General features: G+C 49.2%; 1 protein-coding gene across 1 annotated transcript in view; it reads right to left on the reverse strand.

Annotated features, from left to right (window-relative positions):
- The window catches only part of SYNDIG1L (synapse differentiation inducing 1 like), a 20,975-nt gene extending 3,075 nt beyond the window's left edge, over nucleotides 1-17,900 (reverse strand). The window contains exons 1-2 of the mRNA XM_025392493.1: nucleotides 17,457-17,900; nucleotides 775-1,249 (exon numbers count right to left, since the gene is read on the reverse strand). Coding sequence (XP_025248278.1) covers nucleotides 775-1,191 — 417 coding nt within the window. The 5' untranslated portion in view covers nucleotides 1,192-1,249; nucleotides 17,457-17,900. The remainder of the gene's footprint in view (nucleotides 1-774; nucleotides 1,250-17,456) is intronic.
- Between the last annotated feature and the right edge of the window lie 764 nt (nucleotides 17,901-18,664).

Consider the following 18,664-nt stretch of genomic DNA (forward strand, 5'->3'; position numbering starts at 1 on the left):
CAAAAAAAAAAAAAAAAAAAAAAAAAAAAAAAAGAAAAAAGAAAGAAACAATCTCAATGACCAGTGACCAGGGAACTGTGTTAATAAATGATGGAAGAACTTGCAATGGAAGACCATGTAACCATTAACAATCACCTCTCAGGACTACATTAAATTACGTGGCGCAATACTCAAATATGTTGCTTAGAGAAATACAATCAGATTATAAAACTATGAACAGCAGGATTTCTTCTGGGGAGTGGACTGGGGGAAAATGTGAATAAGAGACTTACACAATCATCCACCAAAATGTTATCTTTGAGTGCGCGGAGTTTAAATTATTTATATAATTAAGAAAACAAGAACAAGTGCTACTGAACAATGAAATAGGCACCTCAAAGCTCGTGTTTCTGAAAGCATGGGCTGTACCTGTGTCCCAAGTCCCTTTTCTTTGGTAGTATACAGATCCCTGGGCCCAAATCCAGGCCTATTAGATCTCAATATCTGGTGATGGGGCTCTGGGAACTTGCATTTTATTTATTTACTTATTTATTTATTTACATTTTTTTGAGTCAGGGTCTTGCTCTATCACCCAAGCTGGAGTGCAGTGGCGCAATCACAGCTCACTGCAGCCTCAACCTCCTGGGCTCAAGCAATCCTCCCTCTTCAGCCTCCTGAGTAGCTGGGACCACAGGCACACGCCACCATGCCAGGCTAATTCTTAACTTTTCTGTAGAGTCGGGGTCTCCTTGTGTTGCTCAGGTTGGAATCTGCATTTAAACCTCATGCACTCACCTCCTCTTCCTCCTGGTCGTCCTCCTGGTCCCGCAGCTCCTCTTGTACCCCGTAGGACACAGTCTGGATGGTGACATTCTCTGCAGCTTGGCCAGGTCCTGTGGGCTGCTCTGGGGGCCCCTCCTGGGGCTCCCTGTCCTCTGTGAAGCTGGTCTCACAGCTGCCTGCCCTGGGCTCCTTGACCTTGTCTCTCCCCAGGAGGCAGCTGGGCCGGTACCAGGCCTCTACGGCCAGCTGCAGGGACCCTGGGTCCAGGAGCTGGTGAGCTCCAGCAGGCCCAGCGCTGCCTAGGAGGTAGGAGTAGAGCTTTTCCTGGTAGGACCAGCTGGGTGGGGCCTCAGGGTAGGGATAGGGGCTGTGGAGGTGGGAGGGGCTCCTGGGCAGCAGCGGGTTCTGTAGTTCACTCAGACTTTCCATGGTTCTTGGGGCAGCTGCTGGGGAGGGGAGCCTGGGCCAGCCGAGCAGTCCTCAGAGCCTGTCAGAAGAGCAAGACAGACAAGCACTGAGGCCAAGGTACTGGAGGCAGGACGCAAAGTGGTGAAGAGCATGGGTTCTGCAGTCTGACTTGGCTCAAACCCTGCCTTTGCCCTTTGCAAGATGCGGGACCTGGAACTGGCTACTTCACTTCTCAGGGCCTCCGTTCCTTTGTCTGTGGATTGGGGCTGGCAGTAGTGCTTACCCCACAGAGTTGGCTTAGTCATTTGTCCATTCAACACATATTTATTGAGCATCAGCTATATGCCAGGCATTGTACCGGATGCTTGGGGTACCACGGTGAGAAAGATGAGAAGTAGGGAGAGGGAGCAGATGCATGCTTTGTCTTCACAAAACTTCCAGTCTGATGGAGAAGACAAGTGTAAAATCACATCTCTGTCCCGAAGAAGTACAGCAGGTGCATGTAAGCACACACAATGGACGGAGCTGACACAGAGACCCAGGGAAGGCTGTAAAGCTGAGATCTGAAGGAAGAGTGTGTGCGGGTCAACGAGGTGAAGAGGATGGGGAACACGTTTCATGCAGAAGGAAGAATGTGTGGAAAGGCCCCGTGGCTGGATACAGGAGAAGGCAGGTGTGGTGCAGGGCACAGATGGAGGTGTGAGATGGGGTGTGGGAGCCAGACTGTGCAGCCCTGCTGGAGTCTAAGAGTAGGTGCTAGGGTGGGATCTGGGTCCTGAAGCCTTCCCCATGGCTGTGTGTAGGGAGTGGACTGGAGAGGGCTGGACTGACTGACCCCATTAGGGGCCCTTTGCTATGGCTGCAGGCAAGTGAAGGTAACTGGGGTTCAGTGGTGGTACAGACGGAGGAAAGGGAACTGATCCTGGGAGATACTGACAGGACTCGGTGGCAGGTGGGATTTGGGGTTGAGAGAGAATTCATTCTAGGGTCGAATGGGAGTGCGCTGAGCCCAGAGCTTGGCACATGGTGTGTGCTCACAGCTGTCAGCTCTTACTGAGTGAGGATGCTTGCGCCTAGCAATGGTCTTAGAGGGATACACCTTAGTAACTTCCTCCCTAAGGCAAATTGAGACTTTCAGAAGTTCCTGCAGGATCTAAGGTGGGGCCTCCTGGGTGCTGAGGTCTGGACCTGCATATCCCAGCTGGAAGTATGGAGACACCCAGGGCTTCCTTTCCTCCTTCAGCTGCTCTGAGCACCTACTGACACCTGGGAAGCCACAACCCCCCACCCCACACACACTGGGGTGTGGCAGGTGCAAGTGGGGTATGCAGAGAGGGGAGGGGCAGTCTAGGGGCTCCGGGGACCTCCTGCTGTCTCCCTCCTTGGCCCATCGCAAAGCTGGAGGGTGATGGGGCTGTGTCTTGCCCTGGATTTCTAATCTGAAGATCGGGGATTCAGTCCTGGTCTTCAGGCTTTGGGCAGATCTTCGTGCCCTCTGTTTTCTTATCTGTAAGGTGTGGATGGTAATAGGGATTACCATCCATACATCCCCACAAAGTTGTTTTGTGGAGCCAAAGAGATGGCTGGGATGAGAATGTGTGGTAGATTTTGAGAGAGGGGGTTGCTGCCGCCCTGACTTCTGGGCTTCAGACCTTGGCGTCACCCACCTGGGGCCATGTCTGGCCTTCTAGCAGGTCTCTGCTAAGGGTGAAGGGCAAAGTGCAGGGAGACCCTGCTGCTCCCAGGGCTGCGATTATCTAGTCTCCTTTCCAGTCCCAGGCCCCATGAGAATCCACAGCCAAATCCTGGAAAAGAGCAGTTTCTGCTTCTGCCCCAAGAGAAATGCCTGGATGCTAGGAAGCTGGCTCCTGAGAAACCCGAAGACAGAGCGTGGCTCCAGGAACAATGCCCAGGTATTGGGACAGAGCAAGGGAGGAGTGGGGCCAGGCAGGTCTGGACAAAGACACTGAGGGTGTGTCCATGAGGGGTCAGGATCCTCTGGCTGACTTCCTAGGAAGTGGGGTGGGGGTTGTTGGCCGTATGAGGGCAAAGGGGCAAGAAGACACTGCCCATGGCTCTCAGCTGTGAACCCAAGAGTGGCTGCCTCTAAGCTGGGCTCCAAGAACATCTAACAAACAATCACGGGGGGACTCAGAGAAGGGGATGTGGCCCAAGCACCAGCTCCTCCGCCAGGGAGGGCATAGATGGTCTGGAGATGCTGGGCTGCCATGGGCCTCAGGGCCCTGCTGGTACATTAACAAGAGGTGAGTTCCATATAGGGTGTCACGCAGCTGTGGCAGACGCCTCTCCACAGGCAGAGATGGGGCACACAGGCTTGGGCAGGTCATGCAGGCTTGCATCATAGCTCTTCAGTGCTCACAAACGCAGGGCCTCCTCCTTCCTCTCTGGGGGTCAAAAATACCGGGAACCCCTTGGATTATAGTGATGTGGAGGGCATGTTCCAGCAGGTGGGGAGCACGGAGTGCCCAAAGCAGAGGCCTTGCTGGGCTGGGCTTGTGGCTGGGCTCCTCTGGGCAGGTTTCCAGGAGGACTGATCTCTTCTGCCCTCCAAGGGCAGCTTTGGAGCCCCTGCCATGGTCTCCCTTCTCCCAGCAGATGTGACCACAGGTGTGGGGTTGAGGGCATGTGAGCACCGTAAGCCGTATGGAGTTGGGAGTCAGGTACACTGGGATTCCATGTCTGGTTCACCCCTTATTAGCTTTTTGATGTGGCCCCTCAGTTTCCCCAATGAGTGATTGCATGAAATGGCCACTGATGTCAATCAACTGTAGCACTAACATTCCATGATCCTGTGCCCCTAAGGAGCCCCACAGAAGTGAAGTCTTCTTGTTCTCTGCCCCCTTTTGAGGGTCGGTGGTAGGCGAACACATGCAGAGCCTAGTGAGGGGCACAGTCATCCCCTTCCCTACCGTAGCCCCTTGATCAGGTTGAGGAAGGCAAAGGAAAGCAAGGCATCAGTTTTCCAGATGGGCAACAGAGCCATGGATTCACCTCCAGCTTCCTGACTGCCCCTGTACTGCCCCAGTCGCAGCCCTGCCCCTCCACCCCTGCCCATCTTGCCCACCCTCTGGGAATGGAGGACATGGCCCCAAAAAGTCCTCAGCCTCTCCCCCAGCTGACCATAATGTATGTCCCTTCAACCTGCAGCCTCGAGTCAGGTACACTGTGCTGTCACCATCCATGGGGGCTGAGGTATGCAGGGGCCTTGGGGTGGGAGTGGGCAGCCCCAGGGCCCACAGAGCAGATTATTGCATTTGACTCACCCTGTCCTACACTCTGCCGCACCAGGAGGACTGCCCTCCTGTCTGATCTCTCCAGGAGGGATGGAAAGATTCCTGAAGACCATAGGGGTATTTGAAGATTGCTTGTTCAAAGCAGGCAGGGGCAGCTGAATCCCAGTTCATCCCCTTATTCCCCCATCACTGCTCCTGTCAGACTTTCTTGGTCAAAGTACACCCAGCTGAGCCTCTGCAATCCCAGCCACACTTAGCCTTTCCCGGCTTTCCTCCTGCGTTGCACTCTGATGGTGCCTTTAAGCAGGGCTCAGCACAAAGACATATGGTCCTGGCTTTACACAATATGAAAAACTGGAAGCCACCTAAATGTCCAGCAATTGGGAACAAGTTAAATAAATTACTGTGCACAATACGGTGGTACGAGGCCTTCAAACAGGTTTACAGGGAGTAATGACGTGAGAAAATACTCATTGCAGATTCAGTGAGAAAGAAGAAAAGAAAATGGTAAGTGCATGTAATCTCAACTCCACCAAAATGTCAAGAGTGATTATCTCCAGAGGTGGGAGCACAGGTGCTTTTCATTTTCTTTTTCACACTCTGGTTTTTCCGTTTTCCATATTTATTATTATTATTATTATTTTTTACAATGAACATGTACTACTTTTAAACCAGAAAAAAATTAAGTGCATAGATTTCTTCTGAGCCAAATTATCTAAAATCAGTTTAAAACCTCCTTAGGCTGAGGGGTTCTTTCTAGGTTTGGCAGCTGAGCACAGCATTAAAGCCTGCCCTTACATACACACACACACACACACAGACACACACACTCACACCCACACACACCTCTGCTTCCATGAAGCAATCCAAGTTAGGAGCAGCTGCATCTGCTCACAGTCCAGCCAAGGGTCATGGTTCTCTATACAGCTCATACTCACCCCATATCTTACTAGGGCCACATGGGGAGTTCGCGGACCTGATCCTGGAGACCCAGCACAGAGTCCTGACCAGAAGGAGAGGGTGGCAGGTCCCCAGACACAGTCTTCCTGCTCTAGGCTTGGCCTGGCATTTCAGCCCATTCCTTGGGTCTGCCTGTCCCTGTTCACTGGAGTAAGGGACCAGCATTCAGAGCAGAACAATTATCATCACCACCATTGTGGCTTTGTCTTCCCTGGACAGTGTGTGCCTTCCAGATCCTGTGTGGTGACCTGAGGACCTGTGGGTGAGTGTTCCCACGCGCGCGCGTGTTTATGCATGAGTGCGTGTGTGTGTGTGTGTGTACACATGCGTGTGTGTACTCTGCTTCAGAGGAAAGATATGAGAGGATCTGGAATTCTGAAGCTAATATTACTCCAAATCGTGCAGCTAGGGCTGTGGGTCTGCGTCCCACAATGGGAGAGGGAGAGAAGGTGGTTCTGAGGCCACAGCACCCAGGCTGTCTTTTTCTGAGCTGAGAACTTAGCTGGGCCCGAGGTTTCCCACTCCCTGATTTAGGGATGGAGAGCACACTGCCACCTTCTAGACCAGGGGCAGGAAACCATTCCGGAATCCGCTGGAGTCCAATTACAGCCTCCTGCTGAGTCCAATTGCACTGGAGTTCAATCATACAGTGTGACATTGGTTTGCTTATCTGTCAGAAGTATGAGAGATTTAGGAGGAGTTGATTTTTAACACTGCAGCTCAATAGGACTCTAGGATTTTATTGGGAGAAGAAGAATAACTTACACTTACTGAGTTTTTGACCATGTGCCGGGAACTGTTCTAAACGCTCACTTTGACTCTAGATTCCCAGTGGGAGAATAACAACAGGATAGAGGGCTTCCTTTTTCAGCCGGGTCAGACTAAGTCATGTCACGCCAAACCGCCAATAACAGCTAGAAAAGTGGTGTGTGGTGGGTGGGAAATATGAAGGCTTCAAGGGATCAAGAACTGGAGGGTCAGAATGCCAAGATCCCAGAGGAAAGAGAAACACAGAGGCGAGCCTGACACTTGGCACTGCATTTTCCTTTGAGGTCTTTCCTGATTCCTAAGGGGCAGCTTAGAGGCTGCTTTTCCAGAAGCCTCAGGGCTGGGGTGAAAAACTGGAGGTCAGGGCCTGTTAAGGAGGAGGGCCCTCAGTAAACACCCTGGTTTTCAATTGGGACCACTTTAGGGCTACATGCTGGAAGTAGGAGCAACCCAGAAACAAACCAGCCCTCACAGCACTGAAACCAGGCTTTGAATCAGCTCCACCCCTTGTAGGATGAAGGCGATATGCACACAGCCCAGCTGCCTGCCAGAAGCGAAAGTTGTCTCAGGGCAGGGGTTCTCAAACTTCAGCATGCATCAACATCACAGGGAGGATCTGTTAAACCTGGATTGCCGGATTTTACCTTTACAGTTTATGATTCTGGGGTGGAGCTTGGGAATTTGCATTTCTAACAAGTTCCCAGGTAGTGTTGATGCTGCTGGTCGAGGGACCACACTTTAAGAACCACTGCTCTGATAGTCACTGAAAAAAGAGTAAAAAAATGTATAACCGCTATGGGGAATATGAACTAATAAAAATACTTTTTTTTTTTTTTTTTTTTTTTGATACAGGGTCTTGCTCTGTGTCCCAGACTGGAGTGCAGTGGCCTGATTCCCGCTCACTGCAGCCTCGACTGCCTGGGCTCAAGTGATTCTCCTATCTCAACCTACCAGGTAGCTGGGACTATAGGCATGTACCACCATGCCCAGCTAATTTTTTGTATTTTTTGTAGAGACAGGGTTTTGCCATGTTTCCCAGGCTGTTCTCAAACTCCTGGGCTCAAGTGACCCTCCCACCTTGGCCTCCCAAAGTACTATCCAAAAGGAGGCAAGAAAAAATAGAAAAAGGAATATAGAATAGGTGAGACAAATAGAAAGTAAATAGTTAAGATGTTAGGCCTATAACCAACTATATCAGTAATGACAATGAATGTAAATGGAATAAAATTGCCCATAAAAAGACAAAGATAGTCATATAGTGTTTTATTCCACTTATATGAAAGTCTAGGAGAGGCAAAACCACAGTGACAGAAAGCAGATGGGTAGTTGCTCAGGGCTGGGGGGAGAAGAGGGAATTGATTGGAAAGGGGCCTGAGGACTTTAAGGAATGTCAGAACTATTCTCTCTCTCTTTTAAAAATGTTTCTTTTTGTTTTGTTTTATAATTTTAAATTTATTGTTTCCTTTATATTTCCTTTTTCCACATGTTCTAATATTCCATCTCTTGGTCGTGGTCGTGATTATAGGACTGCATATATTTCACAAAACAAATTGAATCATACACTTAAAATTAATGAATTTTGTCATGTGTATTATACCTCAAAGATGACTTAAAAAGGACAAAGAGGCTAGGCATGGTAGCTCACATCTGTAATCCTAGCATTTTGGGAGGCTGAGGTGGGTGGATCACTTGAGCCTAGGAGTTCAAGATAAACCTTGACAATATAATGAAACCCCATCTCTACAAAAAATAAAAAAATCAGTCAGGTGTGGTGGTGCACACCTGTAGTCTCAGCTACTTGGGAGGCTGAGGTGGGAGGATTGCTTGAGGCCAGGAGGTCAAGGCTGCAGTGAGCCATGATTGCGCCACTGCACTCCAGCCTGGGCAACAGAGCAAGACTTTGTCTCAAAAACGAAACCAACCAACCAACCAAACAAACAAACAAAAAAGATAGATTGAACTTAAAAAAATATGCTGCAACTAAGCAATGAAACTTAAATGTGAAACTCCAAAAAGGTTAAGAGTAAAAGGATGGAATAATAATGACACCCCGTGCTTACTAAGTTCTTACTGTGTTCCAAACACTGTTCTAAATGCTATATATCATCTCATTTAATCCTTACACTAGCCCTGTCAAGTCTATGTCATCATCATCTCCATTTTACAGCAAAAGACACTGAGGCATAAGGAAATTGTAGGTGCCCACAGCACACAGCTGGTGAGTGGGGAGCTGTACATGAACCTTGGAAGTCTGACGTCAGAGTCATGGTACCCAAATGCCACTATGTATCAGCTACCATTATTGGGTGCTTGTTTTGTTCTGAATGCCATGCCAAGTGCTTCAAATGGGTTATCTCATTTAATCCATTCTCTTTAATGTGTGGGGAAACTGGGGCTTAGAGAAATTAAATTGATTTTCTGAGATCACACAGCTAGAGAGTGGCAGAGCTCTATTTGACCCAAGTCTGTCTGACCAGAGTGCATGCTTTTAGCCACTAAACAGATGGAGGGATGGGAGAACAGAGGTCCTGGCAAATGAGATAAAAGGGCTGGCCTGAACAGGACCATGTTCTCCAGGATTTGCTGTAGGGCTGACGCCTTGAGGAGGGTTGCTGTGTGCACTGCCTGGTGGGCTCTGACCTGAATGGGAGGAGGCATCGTGAACACTGTTAAAGAGAGGCCAAAAGGACAGTGTGATGTGTGTGACCAGGAGTTGGCTCACACCCTGGGATGGGGTCAGCCTTTATCAGAACCCTGTAAAATGGTAACAGCTGCTATTTATTGCATCCTCCCATGAAGTGTTCCATGTGCTTTATCTCAAAACTTTACAACAACAAATGAAGCCGGTTATTATTATTCCCCATTGTTTAGATGAGGAAACCAAGGCTCTGAACTTGCCCAAGATTAAATAGTGACAGACTGGATTTGACCCAGGTTTGATTTAGTCCAAAGCCTGGGCTCTGGCTTCCCACTCCTTTCAGGGCATAACTATATGGAGCTATGTGATAAGTGGATATGGAGGGTTGTGATATGTGATAGGGGTGAGAGTGGTGAGGAGTTGATCTTCAATGAGTTAAAACTAGAGTCCTAAGTGCCAGGAATGAGAAATTGGAGTGTTAAAAGAAGATTAAGAGATTTAGGGTGATTTAGCAGGGCATACCTGTATGTGGAGGGTTGTGATAAGTGGTAGGGGTGAGAATGGTGAGGAGTTGGTTTTGAATGGGTTAAAACCAGAGTCCTCAGTGACAGGAATGAGAAATGGGAGCGTTAAAAAAAGATTAAGAGATTTAGGGTGATTTAGCAGCCCAGGGGTGGCTGCATAGATAACCCCAAGGTCTGGATTCAAATAAATACCGAGGCTTTGTGAAGAAGTTGAGATACTGACCACTATCTCTCAGTGCAACAAGAGAGATTGCTTTTAAACTGAGAGATAAAAACCAGAACTTCCTAATCGGGCAGAAGATTAAATGTAAATTATTAAAATCCAGGGAAAAGGTGAAATCTTTAAGAACAGGCGCTAGACCATCCTCTAATCAGATCATGTATAAACTGTTCTGTAAACTGTGAAGTGTTGTGACTCTAGTGGCTGTTTGTTGATGGCTTGGCGCTGGGTTTGAAGATTTCTGGCTGGTGATAAGCGAGAGGGCCACCAAGCCAGCTTGGAGTCATTAGCTGCAGCTTGCTGCATTTGAGAATAAAGGGAGAAAGAGCCAGGGGTGGCAAGGGGGGCGAGGTTGGCAGAGTCAAAGAAAATGGGGAACTGAGCTTTCTTTGTTTCAGTTTGCCTTCTCAGCAAGCCTAACACAATTGATTATCCTTTCTCTCCGTCTGTCTCCAACTGTTCCTAATTCCTGATCCTTTCTAATGGCACTTAAACATATTGTAGTCTCCCTCACTTAAAAAATAAAATCATTGTGCTGATTGTAAAATCTGGCTGCAAATAATTTGACACTCTTTCTAGGAAGATTTAGGGAGTCTATGCCCTTCCTCCCTAATCTGAGTGGGCTTACAACTGCTTCAACCACAGAGCACAGCAAAAGTGATGCTATGTGACTTCTGAGGCCAAGCCATAAAAAGCCATCTTTCACCTTGCTCATTGGAACACTCGCTCTTGGAATCTTGAGCCATTCTGTAAGTAGTTGGATGATTCTGAGGCCACCATGCTGGACATGTGTGTATAGATGCTCCCATCGATGGAAACTGCTGAGCCCAGCCTCCTCATCATCCCCAAGATGCCAGACATTGTGAGTGAAGCCATTTTGGGTTCTTCCAACCAGTCTATCTGTCACCAAGTGACCTCTGTTAATGCCATACAGAGTGGAATGATCACATAGCTAAACCCTGCCAGCATTTCTGACCCTCCGAAGTCGTGAAATGTAACAAAATGTCTGTTGTTTTAAGCCACTAGGTTTTGGGGTAGTTAGGCAGCAACAGATTACTGGCACATAATTCCCCAGTGCCATTCCCCCTTTCAGCTCCTGTCCCCCTCTCTTCACTTCCCATCCTTGTTTGTCAGAAGTTCCACTCACATTGGGATGCTCTAGCTCTCAGCTCAAAGGTCACTTCCTTAGAGAGGCCATCCCTAATTCCTCAGTCTAGATTTCGCCTCCCTGGTTATCTGCTCTTCGAGGCTCCATGCTCCTTGCCTCAAAGTGCTTATCACAGTCTCTATTTATATATGTGTGATTCATTCATTAGTGTCTTTCTCCTTCACCAGACTGTGAGCTCCAGCGGGTGGTAACGGTCTGTCTTGCTCCTCCCTGCATCCCCTTGGGTGGCGTATACTAGGCACTCAATAGACAGTGCATCTCATGAATGGATGAGTTAATTAGTGAATGGGTGAGCTAGGTATACTGAGATTCTCTGGGAAGAAAGCACTTTCCAGGATTTGGGGTGGATGGAACACATCTGGCTGAGGCACATTTGGTTCTTCACAATAAACATTTCTTGAACAATTACTTCAGGCCAGTTATTGGGTTGCAAAAATAAACCAGAAGTGGCACCTGCTGTGAGGAAGGGTAGGAAACACAGACTAGCAAATACAAAGTTTCAACAGATGGAGTAAGTTGTGTTAGCAGCACACAGAATGCTATGGGTGCATTGATAAGGGACCCCTATCGTGAGATGGCAGCAAAGGTGATGGTGAGAGCTAGGAAGAGGCTTCTCAGAGCTGGTGACTTCTGAACTCAGTCTTGAAGGAAAAAGTAATAGGAATCATCTAGGTAAGCAAATGAGAGAAGGGCATTTCCAGCAGAAGTTACAGCACAAAGGCATTGGGTAGTGGTATGGAGGGGAAGTCAGGGTGTTTGGTAGTGATGGAATGAGGCAGGAGAGGTGGGAAGGCCTCCCATGCCATGCAGAGGAGCCTTGGGGAGCCAGTGATGGGTGTAGCAGGGAAGTTCTATAGTCATGCGTATGTTTTAGACAGAGCACTCTGGTGGGCAGCAGGGGATAGAAAGGATTTAAGGTGGGTGAGAATGTAGGCTAGGAGTCCTGTTAAGAAACTACTGTAGGAATGCAGGCAGAAGGCCAGGAGCGGTGGCTCATGCCTGCAATCCCAGCACTTTGGGAGGTCAAGGCAGGTGGATCACTTGAGGTTAGGAGTTTGAGACCAGCCTGGCCAACATGGTGAAACCCCATCTCTAGTAAAAATACAAAATTAACCAGGTGTGGTGGTGCGCACCTGTAATCCCAGCTACTCGCGAGGCTGAGGGAGGAGAATCGCTTGAACCCAGGAGGCGAAGGTTGCAGTGAGCCAAAATCATGCCACTGCACTCCAGCCTGTGTGACAGAGTGAGACTCCGTAAAAAAAAAAAAAAAAAAAAAGCAAGCAAAAGAGGATGAGGACCTGAAACTGATCTGTGGCAGAATTGAAAAAGAGGAAGAGTCAGATCTAAGGAGCACTCAGAAACCTAAATGAACAGGAATCTGTGGGTCACTAGAAGTGAGGAAGAGGAAGATGACAAAAGTGACTCCCAGGTTTCTGGCTTTGTCAACCAAATAGAAGGCCATGCAACCACTTGAGACAGAAAGCCTAGGGGGAGGCTGCCGGTTCAAGAGGGTAGCCTGAGCACAAACCACCACCTCTTTTCCTTCTTAAGTTTCTATGAAAATGACAGGATGTATATCTTTTACAAGAATAAAATCATAATAAATGTGGAAAACAAAAAAGAATTATATCAGTGGGCCAGAAATTCCTGGAGATAAAGAGCAGATGAGATTCCTTGGTGAGGAAATCAGTGTAGAGAATCTTGTAGGCCCAAACACTGGAGGTAAGAACAACTCCCGTTCAGAAGAGAGGCCAGCTGTGGAAACAAACTTAGCCAACTTCAGAGGAAATTCACATTAGCTGCCTGTTCTAGTCAATGCCGTCCTTCATTCCTAAGTATAAATGGACAACAAAAGATAATAAAAAACAACTACAGGAAAATAAAAGAGAAGGATTAAATAAACAAATACAACAAATGACCCAATAAGATCCCAAATCATTCAAGTTACAGAAAAAAGCTTTGAAAAAAAATTTTTTGAATTCATATCATCAGGCAGATGTAAGAGAACACTGCATCTATGAAAGAATAACAGGTTACTATGAAAAAGGAGCAATTCAAGAACATGAGCATTTTGGAAATTAAAAATAATCGCTGAAATTTTCAAAAATTCAATGAAAAGACTGGATAACAGAATAGGCATAGATAAAGTTAGAAGACCTTTCAATGTAAAAAAAAAAAAAGTTAATAAAATTATCTAAGACATAGAGCAAAAAGACAGAAAGATGGAAAAGGTAAAAGGAAGGTAAGGGACATGCAGGAGAGTCCCAGGAGGTCCAACATCAATCTAATAGGAGTTTCAGAAAGACACAACAGAAGTAGAGGAGGAAAATAATAATTAAAGAAGCAGAAGCATCAAGTGTTTCCTGAACTCAAAAAAAAAAAAAAAAAAAGAATATTTAGATTAAAAGGCCCACTAAGTACCAAGCTGGAAAAATGAGGCACACAAACACACACACAGAAGAGCAGGATGGGGAGAAGTGGACGAGTTTTGTTTTAAAGTGTGTTAAAGAGTAGAAACTCTGCCTGGCAGCTGGATGTATGGAGTCAAAGCCCTAGGTAGTGTTCAGGGCCAGAATGAGATTTGAGAATCATCGAAGGACCTTTGGAGAGAGAGAAGAGAAGGGCAGAAGAGAGAACAGAAAAGGAGAGGAGAAAGCTCATGGGGGAACTCAGGAAAGACAGATTATACAGGTAGAATACTTCTTGGCTCCCACAGGAGGTTTCTTAGTCACTGTCTTCCAGGGAGAATCAATTGCCCCCTTTCCACCCCCTGCCACCCTGGGCTCCTATGGGCCAGACTGGCCTCTCCTTTAAAGCATAATCCACCTGCCTGGGAGATGGGCTTGTGGCTGACAAGGGTGAAAATTGCTGACAGGATTGGGATGGTGGCTCCGCTACTCAAATTAGTCCATTTTCAGGTGGAAATCAAATCTTTTTTCTTACTGAAACAACCTGTCTCTCTGCTGAAGCAGCTCATTCCCAACCACTTAGAAGCAAACAGCACATCTAATGGCGGAAGATAACACACCTAATGGAGAGTTTCAGCATCCGGCCCCACTCCCTGCTTGGTTTGCTTGCTGGGTGATGGGGGTGGGAGCAGCTGCAGGGAGGAAGAAGACAGAATGAGAGGAGAGGTAAGAGAAATGAGGGCTTGATATAAAGGGCGGGGGTGAAGATCAGTCTTTAGCGTCCCCTGGCTTGCAGCAGAGGGGACCTTGCCCCATACGGGATGCCAGCTGAGTCCCGGAGAAGGGAAAGGGGTTGGAAAACGCAGAAGGTTTAGAGAACTGGGATGTTCCTTCTCCCAGGCTGAAGGCTGTTCCTCCTGCTTCTGTCTCCCCGGTGTACTTTGGAGCTGGAAGCCCCTCTAGGATTCACAGATGAACTGGCTTTTGGACTTGAAGGTAACCAATGATATGCAGATATCTCTGGATATTCTCTGCCTCTGCCATTTTGTGTGCATCACGCAGGGGAAGGGACCTGCATGTGTGTATTTCAATGTTTTAATCTCTCTCTTCACACACACACACACACACACACAATTTCTCTCTCTTTTTTTTTTCCTTTCTTTCTTTTTTAAGAGAGGGTCTCCCTCTGTCACCCAGGCTGGAGTGCAATGGCACGATCTCAGCTCACTGCAGCTTCCACCTCCCAGGCTGAAGCAATTCGTGCTTCAGCCTCCCAAGTAGCTGGAATTACATGCCTGGCTACTTTTTGTATTTTTAGTAGACATGGGGTTTCGCCATGTTGGCCAGGCTGGTCTCGAACTCCTGACCTCAAGTGATCTGCCCGCCTTGGCCTCCTAAAGTGCTAGGATTACAGATGTGAGCCACTGCTCCTGGTCACACAATTTCTTAATGACCATGTTGCATTTATTCTTCCTCTTTCTCAGCTCCCCCCAATCCCTGCCCCTAAGATCACCCAATCATGAGCGATGTGCCAGGGTTGACTCCTTTCTTCCCTTTGAGGCCTTGTAGAAGGGCCCAGAATAAAAGCCTCAGCAAGGAGGGAACAAGAGGGGAACACAGGAAGCAGCCAAAGGGTAGTTTTCCCTGGTCAGGAGAGGAGCCAGATGTCATCTGCCTGGGTGACCAGAGATGCCCTGCACCCTGACAGCTCTGGGAGTGGGGTGTCCACCCAAACAGCTGCAGAAGGAAGGCTGGTGTATTGTCCTCACCCCAGTAGCAGGCCAGCTCCCCTGCAGACCAGCCTTGCAGAAAAGAAAGCACCTCGCTAGCTTGCTGTTGCTGCTGCTGCTGCCACCACTTTGTTATGAGGGTTAGTGACTGTCCATTAACTCCAGAGCTGATTTTTGCCAGTGCTGCACCAACAGCTGGGAGCCAGAAAGCAATGATGTGAGGAGGGGGAGACTGGTCCCCCACCCTGGCTGGGCACTCACAGTGTAATTCGGCGAGGTCACTGGCATGGCTTACTCAGCTCTACCGAAATGTCAATTAGCTAAGGTTTTTCTGAGCATTGGCTGGGTCTGCCACAGTTGAGGGAAATTATTATCAGAGAAACTCACTTTGTGTGTGTGTGTGTGTGTGTGTATATATATCTCACACATATAAATTCTCTGTAGGGATGGATCTTTCCTGCCTGTCCCCTCCTCTGGTCTTCCTAGGAGGGAGATCACAGCCAGGCAGGGTCCCTGGTAGGAGATGGCCAAGGGTGGGGTCCCTGGCCCTTTGTTACTCACAAGAGATGGTGGTGGTGGTGGTGGCAGGGATGATGGGGTGGTGGTTCCTGGCCTTTGGGCTTGGAGGCAGGAGCCCCTCTCAGTTCAGTCACTCTGAGTCATACTCATGGCTTTCCCAGAGAAATAAGAAAGAGAGGGGGTTCTTAAGAAAACATCAGAAATATAAATGGCTTTTTCTGGTTCCTATTGCTCACTTTCACTCCATTCATAAAATCCAGTTCATTACTAAAAGGTCATTAACTTAGTTGTCAAACCAGGTTGATAAAGCTGGCATCCTGTATTCAAGCAGAAATGAGGGGTTTATGGGCCTCAAGAAAGCCCTACAGAATATCAGGGCTTGAAATCTTAACTCATCTAGCCCAACTCTCTTCTTTTACAGATGAGAAAAATGAACCCCCAGAGGGGAATGGACCTGCCTGAGACAGTGGCAGATCTGTGACCAGAACACAGGGCTTCTGACTCCCGGTTAAATGCTTTTATTCTGATACATTTTAACTTTTCATTCCCTCATTTTACACCTGATTACGATTACCGAGTCCTTACTATCTTCCAGGTGCTGTTGGGGAGGGGATCATGAAGGGAGGCAAAGAGATGAAAACAACACAATTCCTGCCTTCAGGGAGCTGTTTCCTTAGATCTGTGGTTCTTAGGGAGAAAATATAAAAACCTGTGAGTCAGACTCTCACCTTATATTATCTCCTATAGGTGATGATGGAAGAGGAGAAGAAGAGAGGACACACTTTTTTCTCCTTAAGATTTATAAGTTTGGCTTCACTGATTCTGAGACCCCAGGGTGGCCAAGGACAAAGGGAGAGATATGGCCACGCTGGGAGAAGAGGGAGTAGGGGTGATAATAATCAGGTCACTGCCAGCAGGCCTGATTAGGGGTTAGGAACAGTGACAGCAGCTCACACTGGTATGGAGATGTACAGGTGGCAAGCCTCCAATCAGGTGCATTGTTTTTCATTGGATCCCAAGGCAGTTCCCTGAGGTGAGCAGAGCATTGACCTTATCCCCACTCTAGGGGTGAGGAGGATGAGGTTGAGAGAGCTTAGGGAACTAGCTAAAGCCAGTAAATGCCAGCACCCAGCCAGGAACTCCTACTCTAGTGCTCTTTCTACCTCTGGGAGTGGGGAAGTTGGGTTGGGTTGGAGGGTGGGGATAAAGCAGTAGAAAGAAGCGGTCAGCCACAAGGATAGGCCAAGTCTTCATCCACGCAGTTTTATTTTGTTCGCTACATTCTGCCAGTCATAGAGAACTCTGCTCTGAAGAACTAGAAGCACTTTGCAGGCCCGAATGAGCTCATTCAGCGCACTCTTGCCAGAAAGAGAGAGAATTCCAAATGGAGGCTCTGTCTAGGGTCACCAGCACATAAGAGAAAACAGGACCCAGGTTCCCTGACTCTTTGCCCTCATGCGCCAAGAGATGTGACGCAAATCCTGCCTGCTTCTGTGAGCATCAAGAGTGTCATAGAAAAAAAAAAAAAAAAAAGAGGTATCTTCCAGGACCTCCTTCCTTCCCTGAAGAAATGGGTTAATGCACATCCTAAGGGGCCTCGGCCCAAGAGCCTATCCCTTGGCCCAAGAGCCATTTCCAGGGCAGAGAAATCTCAGAGCAGGGAGTACCACAGCCACCTCCGTCACCCTTGTGAACAGGTTTGGGTGCGAGAAGAGGGGAGCTTAGTGAAGCCTGCTCAGATTTTGCTAGTGTCGCAAAACGTTGGTAGGGATTGGGGTATCAGGGAGTCTGAGGCTCTAATCAGTATTTCTTGCCGTCAGTAGGCAGGATGTCTAGGAGCTGCCTGAGGTCAGGGTCAAGGCCTCGTGTTGCGAGGTTGTGGTGTCTTGACCCCAGTTCCTGAGCCCCCTCCAGCACCCCCAGCCTGCAGGGTGAGGGGTAGGGAGGGACGAAGTGCAAGCCTTGGAGGAGCGCAAGGTGCGGCCGAGCAGGGAGTCAGAGCCCCCAGCCCCGAGAGGGCTCCCGTGCCCTCCCAAGCTCACTCCCGACTCCGCGCCTAGCTCTGCGCTCCCGCGGCGCCCCCAGACCGCCCCTTACCTGTCCCGCCGCGGACGGTCCCGCCTCCTCCGCGGGGCTCGGGGGCTCGGCATGGGCCGGTGAACGACGGCTCCCCCGCCTCGCGGTCGCGGTGGAACTCCCAGGAGGGCTCCCCTGCTCCCGGCCCCGCGTCCCTGAGCCGCCGCCGCTTCAGCACCGCGGACAGCTCCCGCCCGCCGCCCGCCGCCGCCGCCCGCCCCTCCCCGCGCGGTCCCGGGAGCCCCGCATCCTGGCCGGGCCCCGCCGCCGCCGCCGCCGCGCAGCCCTCGGCCCGGCCCGAGGCGGCTCCGCGCCGACTTGGGAGAGCAGCGAGGAGGGTCCCCCTCCTCCCCGCCTCCCGCCGCCGCCGCCGCCTCCCTGTCGATTCCGTGCTCCGTGCTCCCTTCCACGCTCCGGAATCAGCCCACCAGGCACTCCGGACCCGGCTCCGGGGCGGGGCGGGGCGGGAAGTCGGAGAGCCTAAAGGAGGCGGCGAAGCGAGGGGCGCGCAGCTGGAACCCGCGTACCCGCTTCCTGGAGCCGAGCCCTCTTTCCCAGCCCTTCTCTCCCCTCCTCCCGCGCACCCCAGAGCGATGGGAGGCCCTTGGGCTTCTTGAAGCATTTTGGAGCTCCTGGGCTCCCAAGCCAGCCCTGAGTTTTTAACATTGATCTGCCCTAAAAAGAAAAACAAACAGAAAGCATTTATTGAGCACCTACTATATACCAGACACCAAGCCCGATAATGTATTTAATCAACATAAGCTCGTTTAATTTTCTTAACAACTCTATGAGGCAATATAGTCCCCTCCCCCTTCCCCTCCCCCTCCCCCCCTCCAATTTTGCAGACGAGGACTCTGGGCTCACAGGGATGAAATCGCATGATTGGGACATTCAGTGCTGTGCTGGGAAGGGCACAGGTTTTAAAGCTCATGGACCTAAGTTTTGGTCCTAGGGTCCCACTTGCTGTATAACCTGGAGCAAGTTACCTAACCTCTTAAAGCCTCAGGTTTCTCATGGACAAAGTGAGGGGTCATATGACGACAAAATGAGATGACATGTGTGACACATTGGCACTCAATAGGCCCACAGTGAGTGAGCGTCCCCCTGACTTTTCCCAGCAAGAGCCCTGAGATCCGAATGCAGGCCTTTGGCTGCTTTGTCTCCACCCTGTGCTGTTCTTTATCCACCTCCGCCTCAGTTTCCTTTTTTTTTTTTTTTTTTTGCATGGG

The sequence above is a fragment of the Theropithecus gelada genome, chromosome 7b (genome assembly GCF_003255815.1).
Source record: "Theropithecus gelada isolate Dixy chromosome 7b, Tgel_1.0, whole genome shotgun sequence".
NCBI classification, from domain to species: domain Eukaryota; kingdom Metazoa; phylum Chordata; class Mammalia; order Primates; family Cercopithecidae; genus Theropithecus; species Theropithecus gelada.